Raw genomic sequence first — 14,311 nt, forward strand, 5'->3', positions numbered from 1 at the left:
TATTCAAGATAAATGGATGTTTTTCGTCCAAATATAGACAAGTGAACAAGCTTTAAGATGATACCAAGAACTCTACATGCCCAAAAATTGACGAGAGCCTGATTCCACCACGCTGCCTCACATATATTTATTTATAGCTTTTTATGAATTTCTTTTCTTTTACAAACATCCCTTTTCCTTTTCTTGATGATTTATTCTGTTCTGTCACAATGCCTAGCATGTCGCACCATGCACTGCATTTCTGTTCTATTGTTGTTGTTTTCAGCGAATGCCCCACTCTGGCTTCTGCTATTCCCTACTTCCAAGTCCCGGCAGATCTGGACGACTCAGGATCAGGCATTCATCTCATCATTTGCGTGCATGGACTGGATGGTCAGTGTGTTTAAGTAATTCTTTCTTTTCCCTACTTTTTCTTTCTGTATTTTCTTGATTGAAAACGTTTCTATTTTTATTGTGTTCTGTTCTTTTGTGATCACATTTGTCATATTGTTGATAGTTAGTCGTGGGATGGATATTCTTTGCCAACGTTCTTGTCTTTTTGTCACACTGCCCTTCTTTGCCTTTAATCAAGTGTTCTGGAAATGTTTCCTTTGTGGTGAGCTATGGACAGCGCAGTGTGAGTACATTGTTGAAAGTTAAAGTAAATTTCGACTCAAATGTTGCTCCATGGAGAATGGAGACGCGGGATGTGCGTACTATACTGCAGTACGCTGACTAAACGCTTTTTTTTCTTATTCACTTCAGTTTGGAGATACAAAGGCGTTTGGCAAGCACAACCATTTTAAAAAGGCATTTTTCCGAAATTTGAATTGTAATTGATTCAAAAACTAGTTACAGTTTCACTTTGGGTTTTTCAAACAAGTAGGGTCAGGTTATCGATTTAGCGAATAAAAAAATTTGGTCAAAAATTTATTAAGGCGTTTTGTCAGCTTAGGGCATGTATAGGACAAGTTTGTTCTGAATGGAGTGCTAATGTTGACTTTTGTCGTTAGAGCTATCAACTATGTGACATTGCATCTAATAAATGTACACGTCTGTCGTCTGAACTACAATTTTGTTTTCCTCTTTTACATGACCGCTTGGTTTCAGAACGTTGCTTCGTGGGTGGTTGGAGGATGCCTCTTGTAGGTCATACTGTTTTGCTCTCCCTGTGTTGTTTCTGTCTGCCAGTCTTGCTTTGCTGAGGCGTTCAGTGACTGTTATTAAGTTAATGAGCTTTTCATTATTGGAAAGAAATAACTAAAACTAAATTTGCCAATGGGAACACATAAAAAACTCTTTTCCCTCTTAGTACCTCCATTCTGTATGGTGTGACAAAAGAAACAAAAAATTACAGAGAATATACAGATATTGTAGAAAATATCATATTTTTCATTTTTGCCAAAAAAATGCTTTATGACGAGTAGGTTTTTCCTTTCTTTATTTTCCTATGTAGGAAAAGTATCTACAGCTTTTATGGTTTTAGAACCCAAACATCCCATGGGAATGAATTATGTCTTTGTTTGGGTAGATTTCTATGTTCCCTGTTCCAGATGAATTTTATATCTTCAGTTTGTCAAACATTTGTGAGTTGTTGGCAGGTGCTCTGATGTCGATTTCCCTTCTTTTTCTTCAATGTCAATTCTGCTTTAGTTTGTTTCTCGATATTTGCGCAAGTTTTGCAGGTTCAGTCGTGTCATACTTCTTGAACTCAACTGAAATATCAAAATCAATACTTTCATAAAGAGTTCTAACTGCTTGATTCTAAGCTCATTTTATTTTATTTTATTTTATTTTTTTGTTGGCTTTGTTCCTGTTTCTTGCATTACTTATGTATTTGTGGCACTTACTTTGCTTGATCACTGGTGCTGTGAAGAATGAAGTCTAGCTTTGTTTCATTTTTCAGGGGAAGAAAGAAATGAAAAGAGCATGGGTACTTTCCGTGAACTATAATGTCATCTGGTTCTTCTTCTTCTCTTGTTCTTTTAAGTTTTGTTTGTTGCCATCTCCGCTCCTGCCACGATATAGCAGTTTTGTGATTTAACAAGTAGCACTTTAAACGATCTCTGCGGGGAAATGTTTTTTACTATGGCAAATACAAGACATACAGATGATAATTGATCTACATCAGATTGTACAAAATGTCTCATAAATGTAGGCGTTACTAACACGATATTGCCGTTGACACTGTGCAACAGCCTGTTTTTGAGAAAAGGCCTTTGTGTCTGGTGCAGTGGTATGACCCAGTGACCACACACCTAAACACTGCGTCACAAGAATATGCTTGACTTTATTGTGAACCACAGCCTTACAGCTTGAGCTCTTTGGCCACTCGGCCTGTGTTTGATGAAGGGAGGGGGGGGGGGACCTCATTGGTGTGTTCATGGTTTCATTTCACAACCACGTGTAAGTTCAACTTGTAGTTTTTACATTTATGTGACTGGTGAATGTGATTTTGCTGTACAGTATATGCTAACTGTTGTCTCAGACAAAAAAGAATTGCTGAGAGAATGTCTGTATCTGTTTGCTCACTTAAATGTGTTCACTTTGTGTTTTCTTTTTATTCTTCTGTGATATAGCACACATATTGTAAGTTTTTTTTATCTTTGAGACATGTTCTTCATACTTACTTCTCGGACACAAAATGTAAAAGATAAGTCTGTGACCTACATTTGTTGTCTCACTGTTGTCTGTTCTCTATTTTCTTAGTTTCTGCTCAGAGTGATGGACATGAACTCCTGAAAAGTTGGTTGACAGACTTATTTTGAGCCATTGGATTGTCTTTGTCTTTAGGCTTGTGTCTTTTTCTTTAGGCTTGTGTCTTTTTCAAAGTAAAAACATGGGTAGGTGTTTCATAGCTGCCCACTGTCCCGCGCCATTCGTATTTTGTACGGATTTTCTTGAAAAATCGCTGTTGTCCTGGAAATACGGATTTTGACCGATGGTCCCAGAAAATAAAAACTTGGCAAGCATACTCCTATTCTAAAACAGAAAAATTTGGCCTAGGGAAGAGGGGAACCAGATTCCATTGCAATGATGACTGGCGACTGACAGTGACTGGTGACAGCACACACAAGGCCTCCTAGGCCAAGGCCACCACACCGTAGGCCTACACGCACACGATGGCTAGGACTACACCCACACACACACACACACACACACACACACCTCTACCTCACCTTCACCATCGCACGATGCCTTCACCACACACATCACTTGCACTAGGCCAAGGCCTAATGAGAGAGCGAGAGGGGACCAGCACTATCTAGTTTTGTCGCTCCCGCTTTCACACAAACTAGCCTAGATAGGCTATGTAGATCTAGGCATAGATCTAGAATCTAGATCTAGATCTAGGTAGATCTAGATTTACGACGGTTTACAGACTTCGTTAACTTTACGGAGCGACAGAACAGCTTTCCTCGACGCTAGCAGACGACAGTTGCAAACCAGTTTCAGACCTGCCAACTGTCGAAAATCTAAAATAGGGAATTTTGAAGAGAGATCGACTCAAGGGGAAATTAAATGTGGCCCGTGAGTTCGAAGACAGTTATATGATTTCACGTCACGGGCATGTTATAACGGTCAATGAGTCTGCAATAATAATATTAAGATATCTTCCTCTAACTCTCATAGGGTTTACTCTCCTATTTACAGTATTAAAGTGCAAGGGTTCAGGCCTAGGGCCTGCATGGCAGGCCAGTTTCGCATTCTGACGACATTGACATTATAATTATTTTTTGTTGTGTGTGAATTTCGGAAAATTGAAAAAGATTTCTGTTGCTCGGGAAAACAACGAAAATTTGGGAGAGTTCGCAGGTGTGCAGTTTCGTCAAAGTTAGCTGATACGCATACCTGATAATTAAGGTATAACAACTATGCGTAAGGTGTCCCTGATAATTAGTCAATGTCCCTGATTTTGAGCAAGGCTGTCCCTGATAGCCACAGAGAGGGGTGGGCAGCTATGGTGTTTGTGGTGAATGTTCTGGCGTGGTTTACTCCTTCTTTCCAATCAAACATCTATTGCCCTCATCTCTCCTTTTTGTGTGTTTTACTCTCTTGAATTACCTTTATTCTTCGGCACTTCTTTGACCTAAATGTGTTGTAAGTGCCGTAAAATTCTAACTATAACAAATGAAATAAGATGAAAAACATTGAAAAATGGAACAAAATTCTTTTATCTGTTATAGGTAACAGTGCTGACTTAAGACTTGTGAGGACATACATAGAGATGGCGCTGCCAGGGTTCAGGCTGGAGTTCCTCATGTCAGAGAGAAACCAGGTGAGAGGTCGAGAAAAGCGAGGTAAAATACCTGTCTTAAATGTGGCACAAGCCACACTTTTCTCCAAAAAAAAAGTTGTTTTTAAAAGAGGAAGACTGTTCTGTTTTTGGTATTTTTTACTTTTCAACATTTTGAAGATCGTTTTTCTTTGTGCTTTTACAAAATGTAGTTAGTAATGGTGCATTGGTTAGTTAGTAATGGTGCATTGGTTAGTTAGTAATGGTGCATTGGTTAGTTAGTAATGGTGCATTGGTTAGTTAGTAATGGTGCTTTGGTGCAGGCTCGACCTACAGTCTCACTGTTCACAGTCTCACTACTGTCAGTGTGTGTTTTGATGTCGTTTGAATCAAATTAAAGGAGTGTGTATGATGTTGGGGTGCAGGTATCCTTCTGGATATTCAAATTGGTGTTTTTCCTTGTCATGTAAGTATAAGACAAGACTGATTGAATTTTGTAGGTTTTACTGTATCTTCTAGTTGCTTATAACCCAGCTTTCTGGGATATTTAAACACACTTGTTTAACTGTCTGGCTCTTTGAACTGTGTTTTTTAGTCTTACACTTTATAAGAAGATTTGAAGATGGACAGTTCTTTAATTTTTGTGTACCTGTGCTTATCTTTGTCTCTATTTTTACAGCAAGATACTTTCGCTGACTTTGACAAGATGACAGACAGATTAGTAGATGAAATTTTGTCTTACCTGGACACATTTGGATTCAACATCACCAGAATCAGGTCAGTCTTCTGGTTTTGTTCATCTTTTTGGGTTTTTTTTAATGCAGTTGTGTAAATGATGTATTGTTGTAAAACTGCAGTGTGGGTGGTTGGCCTGTGCTCTGGTGGGGTTTGCTCCTTCTTTCCTTTCAAACATATGTCTTCCTTATCTCTCCTTCTTTTCTGAGTTTGTTACTTTCTTGTAACACCTCAAATCTTCTGCACTTATGAGACCTAATTGTGTTGCAAGTGCAGTAAAATAAACTTTACAACAGTCATTCGCAATCATATTATTGCTTGTTTAGCCGCTGTTGTTCAAATCCATTCCCAGCTACTTTAACCATACTATATGTTCCTATCTTCCCCTAGCTTTGTGGGTCACTCCCTGGGGAACATCATCATCCGCTCCACCCTCGCCCAGCCCAGGATGGTCCACCTGCTGCCCAAGCTGTACACACTCCTGTCCCTGTCTGGGCCGCATCTAGGCACCCTGTACAACACCAGTGGACTGGTCAATATGGGTATGAAATGCTTTCATTAATAATAATGATAGTGATAATATAATAATAATAATTTCATTTATACAGTGCATATCCACACTCTACAGCATGCTCTATACGCTTTACAAATAAATTCATTCTAAGAAGAGGGGGGGGGGGGAAGAGTGGTGATGATTGCAACGTTTAAAAAGAGTCTAGCCATGTGCTGACTGACTGGACTTATTGTGTAAGACTTTTTTTATAGTCCAAGCTTCTGAACTAGTTGTAATATCAGGTTTTTGATGCAGTTACTTGCTTGGGAAGTATCAGAAAATTTATTCTGTTTGCATTTCAGAGATGATATAATGCACAGAGCATGGGTGTTTTAATTGTTCCATATCTTCAGGTCTTGTGTGAAGTTTCACTTATTTTCACATAATTGTTTTGGTACGTTTTTTTATTGCAGCATTTCATTTTATTTTCTTTCAGGGATGTGGTTCATGCAAAAGTGGAAAAAGTCTGGCTCCCTGTTGCAGCTGTCCCTCAAAGATCACACGGACCCACGGCAAACCTTCTTGTTCAAACTGAGCCAGAAACCAGGTGATCTTTCTGCTCTGTTTTTAGGGTTTTACATTGTTTGTTTGCCTCACAGAGTTCCCACCCTACCGGAACAACGGGAAAAAGCCAAGTGTTTCATTTTCAGATTGCCCTGTCAGGAAATCACCATGAAAATGAAGGGAATCAAAAATATATGGAAGAAAGCCCGGAAATCAAGAGCTACCCATCATTGTAAATTAGGCGGAATCGCAACTTTGTGTTACAATTATTATATCACCCTTGTCCTTGACACCCCAGAAAAAGGGGTTGCCCATGTCCGTGTTAATAATTTATCTTGCATTTCTCTTCTTTTCTTCTTCCTAGCTCTGTCATCTTAAAAAAATATAAGCTCACTTTGAAAATGGTCACAACATCTAGAAAGCAGCCAGGAAAAAAACCAGAAATTTTTACTTCTTGATGAGTGGGAACCCTGGCCTCAGATTTGAGGGCTTGTGCCTGGCATTTAGTTTCACAGCTGTATATTTTGTATTTTGATATTTTCGAGGAGGCTGGTTGTTGGAAGGACTCATGGGTGGTTGGTGGGTGCTCTGGTGTGGTTTACTTCTTCTTTCCTATCAGACATCTATCTTCTTTATCTCTCCATCTTTTTTGTGTTTGCTACTCTTTTTTTATGCACTCGCCTCCAAAGCGGAAAGTCCGGGTTCGAGCCTCGGTTCGGACACAGATTTTTTTTCCGCCTCCTGCCCCCCCTAGCTGTAATAGGTACCTGACTTCGAGTTGGGGAAGCAAAGGCGGCGTGGAAAGGAACTGGCCACCCTACCACAATGTGCCGAAGGCCCAGGAAGTTGTCTCACTAACAAGACAGTCCCCAATGTCAGGATCGGATGTGGGAACAACTTTACTTGTAATTGTAACTCTCATGTAACACCTCTATTCTGCGGCTGTTATAAGACCTTATTGTGTTGCAAGTGCCATAAAAAGCTTTTCTTTTTTAACGCGCTTTTGTTTGACATTGCGTTTCACAGCTTTTTGTTTTTTTGTTTTGTTTTCTGATATTTTAGGGGGGGGGGGGGGCTGGTTGTTGTTAGGACTAATATGTGATGCAGCGTGGTGGAATCAGGCTCTCGTCAATTTTTGGGCATGTAGAGTTATTGGTATCATCTTAATTATTTGTCTTTATTTGGATGAAAAAAATATCCATTTATCTTGAATGCAAGTCAAGATATTTGCGAAAGAAGGAGGTGGGGTTACCTGTTTTCAAAGGTAAAATTAGTGAGAAAATGGCTGCCAAAGATTGGTTATTTCCTTAGCTTAAGAGTCTGTGGTAACAGAAGGTTTACATTTTTTGTGCCTTTAATCAACGTTTTTTGGAAAAATCCACACAGAAATTAGTTCTTTAATGGGCATGAAAGGTGTTGAGCCAAAAAACAAAAATTTGATAAACCTGCGGAAAAATGCAAGTTTCTTCACTTTGATTATTTTGACGAGAGCGTGATTCCACCACGCTGCCTCACATATTTACTGTTGTTGTATTGATGTTCCTCTCTTTACTCAAAAGACTGGTGGGTTCTCTGATGTTGTCTGCTGCTTCTTTGAGGTGAGGGATGGGGAGGGGGAAATGTGGCTGTTACCTCAGCAACTTGGCATAAGCTACAACAAATCAACAACTTTTCTTTTGAGAAGTTTTGACCCTTGAAGTTAATAATAACAAAGGTCAATTGTTTTCATAGGCATGCACACATGTGTCAAATTGGTTTCCTCTGTGGGTTGAACAAGGCATTTTCCTGTAGGCCAGAGATGGATATATGTGAGGCAGCGTGGTAGAATCAGGCTCTCGTCAAAATAATCAAAGTGAAGAAACTTGCATTTTTCCGCAGGTTTGTGAATTTTTATCAAATTTTTGTTTTTTGGCTCAACACCTTTCATGCCCATTAAAGAACTCATTTCTGCGTGGATTTTTCTGAAAAAAAGTTGATTTAAGGCACAAAAAATGTAAATTTTCAGTTACTACGGACTCTTAAGCTAAGAAAATAACTAATCTTTGGCGGCCATTTTCTCACTCATTTTACCTCTGAAAACAAGTGACCCCCACCTCCTTCTTTCGCAAATGTCTCGACTTGTATTCATGATAAATGGATATTTTTTTTCATCCAAATAAAGACGAATGAACGAGCTTTAAGATGATACCAATAACTCTACTTGCCCAAAAATTGACAAGAGCCTGATTCCACCACGCTGCATCACATATTATGTACGGATGTTTGTAGTATAGCAGTTACTCACTTCGTCATTGCTCAAAGAAGATGTGAGTTGGATTCCTGTATGTCAATCTGTCTGCTGGGTCATTGTATCCTTTTCAGCCCATGTTGGCCTTGACAGGCAAGGTTGAGGCAGCCCACGTCATGCATTATCTGAATTGTGTGAATGAGACGTAGTATAACATAACGTTGACAGTTTGTTTGTTTTTATGACCTAATATAATGTTATGCTCTAGTATTTACAGAGTTCACCAGTTGAAACCCTTTCTACATTTTTTAGTAAAGGCATTACCAGGCTCACTGCATGACTTATTTTCTCGTAGAATTTTTTTTTTCATGTACATATATATTTGATACCATGTTTTACATACACACATGTCCATTCATTTAAAAAATGTGATACCTTTATGAATGTAATGGGCATTGAGCATTTTTTAGAAAGTGGAAATGCGCTGCATAAGTGCTGTATATTATTATTATTATTATAATTATGATGACTGTCCTCTGCTGCTAGTTCACTGTTGTGCATTTGTTTATTTTCCCTTTTCAGTTTTGCAGCATTTCAAACATGTGTTGCTTGTGGGGTCTCATCAAGACAGATATGTCCCGTATCATTCGTCTCGTATTGAGATCTGCAAAGCTGCTCAGAAAGACAACAGCGTTATAGGTAAGCACATTTCTCAGTCATCATTACAGATATTAATTTTGTTTAGCCTGCGTTCTATTTTTTTCCCTCTATAGAGTTGTTCTTTATTAATGTACTGCTCCATGTTCTCATTATGAATGATAGATCTCTGGTATTTAGCTAAGAAAAATCTTTTTATTTGAAAATAATTTGGTAAGTAATTGACAGATTTCGGAAAAGTTATTTTGTGAAAGACCTGTGTAATTGTCTTTGTTTGTATTGTTGAATTTACTTTGGGATCTTAATTAACAATGTCCTTGAGTCTTAATTAACAATGTCCTTGAGTCTTAATTAACAATGTCCTTGAGTAAAGCTACTTTACCGTTCCTTTTGAATCTCAGCTCAGGCAGATTGGGCCTTTCGCCATCTTTGCAGTATTTTGTAACTATATTCAAGAAATAATATTGCATTACTGAATTTGAGAAAGATCTTTAAGCTCCATTTTTTGTTCTTATTCGTAGAACTTTTGATTGGTATGTAATCTGGCTATTTCCTGACCCTTCCCCAGGCACAACGTATCGGAAAATGGTCCAGAACATTCTTGAGCCCATTATCCAGTCCCCACACTGTACTCTGATCCGCTACGATGTGTTCCACTCTCTCCCCTCCACCGCAAACACCATGATCGGCCGAGCGGCTCATATCGCAGTATTAGACTCAGAGATTTTCATCGAAAAGTTCCTTACGGTCACTGGACTCAAATACTTTCAGTGATCATATAAATGAACTGTTACAGAAGGGAAAACCGAAAAGTAAAAAAGTGCTGGACGTGCACATCTTCAGCGAACTCGATGAATTTTATGATGCAGAGAGGAAAAAGAACCAGACTGTACATTTTTTAATATTCGGGACTCGAATATGAACGTGATGGAAAGTAGAAAAATTTGATGGAATACGTGAAAGTCAAAGGACAATTGTGATTTTTTAATTATTATTACCATTCCCCCTGAAGTGGCAAGCAAATTTCGTTCGACAGATTGTAAGTTTGTAAAAATATATGCGACTTTATAATCTCTCTGGTTTCATTCTCCCAAAATGCAATATGTAGAAAGTAATATATAACCTTTGTTGACTTACAATTTTGCCCAGTGATTGGTGTATTTTGATGGGCCTGTATGAAAATCTGTATATTAATTGAATGTGATTTTTTAAAGACAATTGTTTAGAAGACTTATTATCCAGTAATCAGTTTGAAATTAATATATTTCTCAAGTATTGGAGATAGTTCAGGTGTTCATTGGTGTTTTTTTATATGAGCATTCCCTAATAGTTTGAAATCAAAGAGCACTTAGTTGAAATGGTCATTGCATGAGCCATATCCAGTCCATGATGAGTATAGTTACCCTCAATTCTGATAGTTATGAATACTATCGTACCTATAAATCTCACAGTGAAACATTTAGACTCTGTTGCTAGTTATGAGATGCAGCAGTTGTTCATCATTTGAATCAGGACAATGTACTCTTCACAGGGACTTGAATAAAACTCTCCCAAAAAGTCATTTTAATGGTGGAGGGGGGGTAAAAAAGAACTAAGTGTAAAGTTAGAAACAGATATTGATAGAGAAGCTGAAATATTACTCCAATTGAAGATGCATTCAATTAGAACAAGCGGGAAACAGGAAAATGTCATTGTATGCTGTGAGGGAGAAACGAAAGTCTAGTCAGTTGGCGAGAAACAAGTGCTGTGATGTTTACTCCTTTGAATTCTAATCTTCTTCCCCCACCCCAAGCCTTTAAGTAAGACCCATGCTCATGGTCGTTCTTCGAACAATTTCTAGATTTCCACCACTGCACTCTGAAGCATGGATTCAGTTCGCTGAAAGGTAAAAGTAAGGCAGACTTAAGAATGTGATCAGGTCAAGTGAGTTATATATGACAGATTATTGGTCGCTGGTCCATCTTGGAGGTTGATGGTAAATCAATGGGTCACTGGAAGTGGTTCTCATTTCAGGGTAGACAGATACTTTATTTCACCACAATGCTGGTCCCAAAGTCACTACTGTGGGAGAAATGTTTTCTTTGATTTGTTTCTCTATCCTCACAGGAGAAAAAGAAAAGGAATCCAGATACAATGACTGTGAAACCATGATCCACAGGCTTATTTCCAAGAGAGTATCTTTCTTGCTTTATGATGTCGGGGGGGGGGAAGGGTACAGTTCAGCTGGTCTTTTCTGAACATGGTGCTAATGGCTCTCAGCTCTTAAGTGCCTAAAGGTCTGTACTAACATATGACTGACATTTGACTGTTACAGACGGAACACAGAGAAACTTGAGGAAGTGTCTTTATGACTACTTAGATTTCCTCACAGAAAAGTAAATCGTACGTAGTCAAAATACAGATTTTATACTTGTTTTTATATGAGAAGGAAATAATGGGCTGACTTCATCTTTTTCCACAAACGAAAGTACTTCATTCGGGTTCCTGCCATATCCTGGGCTTTCATCTGATGCTCATCCAAACCAAATTGTGTTTTCAGAACTCCCCTACCATGAGGTTCTGCCAACGTTTTGTTTTCATGACAGAAGAGGCAGCTGTATGCTTGGGAACTCGGTAGTGTGTTGACATTTTTTCTTTCCCAAATTACTAGTTTCATTATTGCGATTAAGAATATTCAATGGTTTCTAAGAATGCTGAATTTCTGTGTGTGAATTAAAGGCTGTTTTTGTAGTGGTGTTGCTGTAAAAAGTCCAGCTGTGGTTTAGAGTGTTTTTATTAATAAGTAGGACCACAGTTATGAGATTGAGCTGAGCTGACATTCTCTGTCTGGAGGTTGAGCTAAGCTTACATTCTCAGTCTGGAGGTTGAGCTAAGCTGACATTCTCTGTCTGGAGGTTGAGCTAAGCTGACATTCTCTGTCTGGAGGTTGAGCTAAGCTGACATTCTCTGTCTGGGGGGTAATATTCGTGCTCTATTATCCACAATACTGGGAAGGAATCAATGGCTGAATTGTTCTTTCCCGTCTCCTCTCTACATGTATGGAAGGTATATAGATTGAAATATACGAAGGCCCCAATACACAAAATGGTGAATACATCGGTTAGGGTTCACCTGGTGGCACAGTGACTTATGTCATCAGAAACACATGATCAAGCTGTGTGGCATGAAGACTTAGTCTCACTATGAGCAAGGTCCTCTTTTTGCTCTTCACACCTCAAAGGTTGTCGTAGCACAAGCTTTATAATAAAAGAATAGATGACATGTCAGCGTAACACTGTGTTATTTGCCTTTTGGGGTTGTGACAGTGTTTACTCTCACTTGAATAAAGAAGTTTATTCACTGATTCTTCTTATGAAAGTACATGTGGCTTTGACTGGCTTTTTGCTGCAGCACGTTTTCCCGTCTGACAAAAGGGCTCTCAAATGCTACACAATTTTTACTCCGTTTTGTCTTTTTTCTGGACTAGTATTTGGCCTCACTACTTTTGTGTTTTACTTGTTGGATTTCATTCTAGGGTTCTGTGTTTATAAACTTGCAAAGGCTCATTTTGTTTCCAGTCATTTTGATGTGTCATTCAGTCTCTAAGGATGTAATTTATAGGATTGTGTTTGAAAATGGAGGTTTCCATTGTCCATACATCAGGGATATGTTGAGAAAAAGTTTTTAAAAGTGTTATGTTTTTGGGAAAGAGTGAAAAGCGTTATATCGTCGTTAGTTCTTTAACATTGATATTATATTGGTTTCTTAAGAATTTGCTAGTTATGAATTCCTATGGAGTCTTTGATAAGACACAGGAGAGCCAGACAGCTCATCAGAAAGAAAAAATAAGATTTGGTCTCTTTGTAAAATCATTTGGATTCAGGTTTGACTAATTGCAACATTGTATTTTTTATTTGGCCCAAGAACTCTCAATTCTCTGTGAGATTTGGTTTAATTATTTGTGCCTGTCATTTGTTCCATCACTTTGTTGACATGGTTCTTTCAGCTTGAGAAAGGAGAGTGGGAGTTTGAAAGTGTAAGTGTAAGATGCTGACGTTTTTCCCCCCCACTTGCCTTTGCTTGTTGATGCATCGGGTTACACGTTCGAGTATGTTATCCCTTCTATTTCATCCTCTCTCTATGCAGCTTTAAGCAAAATGCCATGTTGGTCTGTGTGAAATGCTTGTTCATTTGTAGAGATCTGATATATTTACAAAGTTTGAAGTACCTGTTCTAGTGTACTGTGGTGATGAAGCTCAAATACCGGGCATGTCCTTTTGTTTCCTCCTAGTGTGTGCTTGTTCAGTTCTGAAATATGCTGATTGAATAAAGCTTGTAACTGTAATTAAATGACAAGCAAATCGGAAACGATGTTGGGACATTTATTTTCTTGTCAGTCTGTTGCACAATTGATGTTGACTTGTGTATAGATGCTGAGATGCCCCGACCCGGCCCCCATTCCCCCTGTGACCTACCCCACAAAATGACCCTTGCTGAGATGAGGTTTTGTGGTAATGGTTGTATATATACATTGTATTTTATTTGTTTCTATTATATGATATATTATATAATATATCCTGACACCAGTGACTTCTGGGATTTTTTTGGTCTGAAGATTGGTTCTCATGTACGTTTTGTCTCGCAGGGTGGGCCAAAATATGTCCATAAGGGGGTGTAAAGCAGGGTCATTCTTATTGACTCGCCAACTGATTAGTAAATGACAAGACAATAGATTAACTGTGAGAGCCACAAGGCTGATTAGTAAATGACAAGACAATAGATTAACTGTGAGAGCCACAAGGAAAGTGAAGACCTCACACCCAGAGATTTCCTCTTTCATGTCATATGTGCCTCAATGACATGCATTTGTGCAGCACTGAATTTGGTTTTCGTTGAAACAGGGTGAGTCATTTAAAATAACTCTGTATTTGTTCACATGGCCATCATAACTGAGGTACGTACAGGTCTTGATGGGTCCACAAATAGGGTTTATGTTAGGAAAGTAGAAATGGGAATAAATCCACCATATTTTAGTTAGCTCCTTGCTCTTGGTGTTTGAAATCAGCTCCAAACGCAATACTTTAAAAGAGAAGTTGAGGCGTGTTCCTCTCTGCCGTCAAAGTAAATGACACAATGGGAATAGTATTTTGTGACTGTAGTTTATGGCCAGCTAGATGTGAGCTGTAAATGTTTCCTCTCCTGTGTATGGAAATCCTTTTGGCCCACTCTGAACGATAGTATTATATTTGCAGGTCTCAGACAGTTAGTTGTGATTATTTCTGATCTTTTTTTTTTAGATTTGTGTTTGAGAAGAGAATTTATTGAGGCATCTGTTGACATTTGTACTACAGATTGTGGGGTTTTTTTTCAGTTGAGTTGCACCAGTGTAAATTGAGACAGAGGGTTTTTGTTTGTTTGTTTGTGGGGGGTTTTTTGGGTT

The 14,311-nt window shown here is 38.6% G+C and overlaps 1 protein-coding gene across 5 annotated transcripts in view; it reads left to right on the forward strand.

Annotated features, from left to right (window-relative positions):
• Positions 1–13,873, forward strand: part of LOC101852938 (protein FAM135A) — a 48,895-nt gene extending 35,022 nt beyond the window's left edge. For 4 of the 5 annotated variants that reach the window (XM_013084306.2, XM_013084309.2, XM_013084310.2 and 1 more), the window contains 7 exons: positions 266–372; positions 4,167–4,258; positions 4,896–4,993; positions 5,342–5,493; positions 5,941–6,051; positions 8,782–8,934; positions 9,461–13,873. In XM_013084306.2, coding sequence (XP_012939760.1) covers positions 266–372; positions 4,167–4,258; positions 4,896–4,993; positions 5,342–5,493; positions 5,941–6,051; positions 8,782–8,934; positions 9,461–9,666 — 919 coding nt within the window. In that variant the 3' untranslated portion in view covers positions 9,667–13,873. The remainder of the gene's footprint in view (positions 1–265; positions 373–4,166; positions 4,259–4,895; positions 4,994–5,341; positions 5,494–5,940; positions 6,052–8,781; positions 8,935–9,460) is intronic. The other variant, XM_013084307.2, reaches the window with a different exon arrangement.
• The last annotated feature ends 438 nt before the right edge of the window (positions 13,874–14,311 follow it).

The sequence above is a fragment of the Aplysia californica genome, unplaced genomic scaffold (genome assembly GCF_000002075.1).
Source record: "Aplysia californica isolate F4 #8 unplaced genomic scaffold, AplCal3.0 scaffold00284, whole genome shotgun sequence".
NCBI lineage: Eukaryota > Metazoa > Mollusca > Gastropoda > Aplysiida > Aplysiidae > Aplysia > Aplysia californica.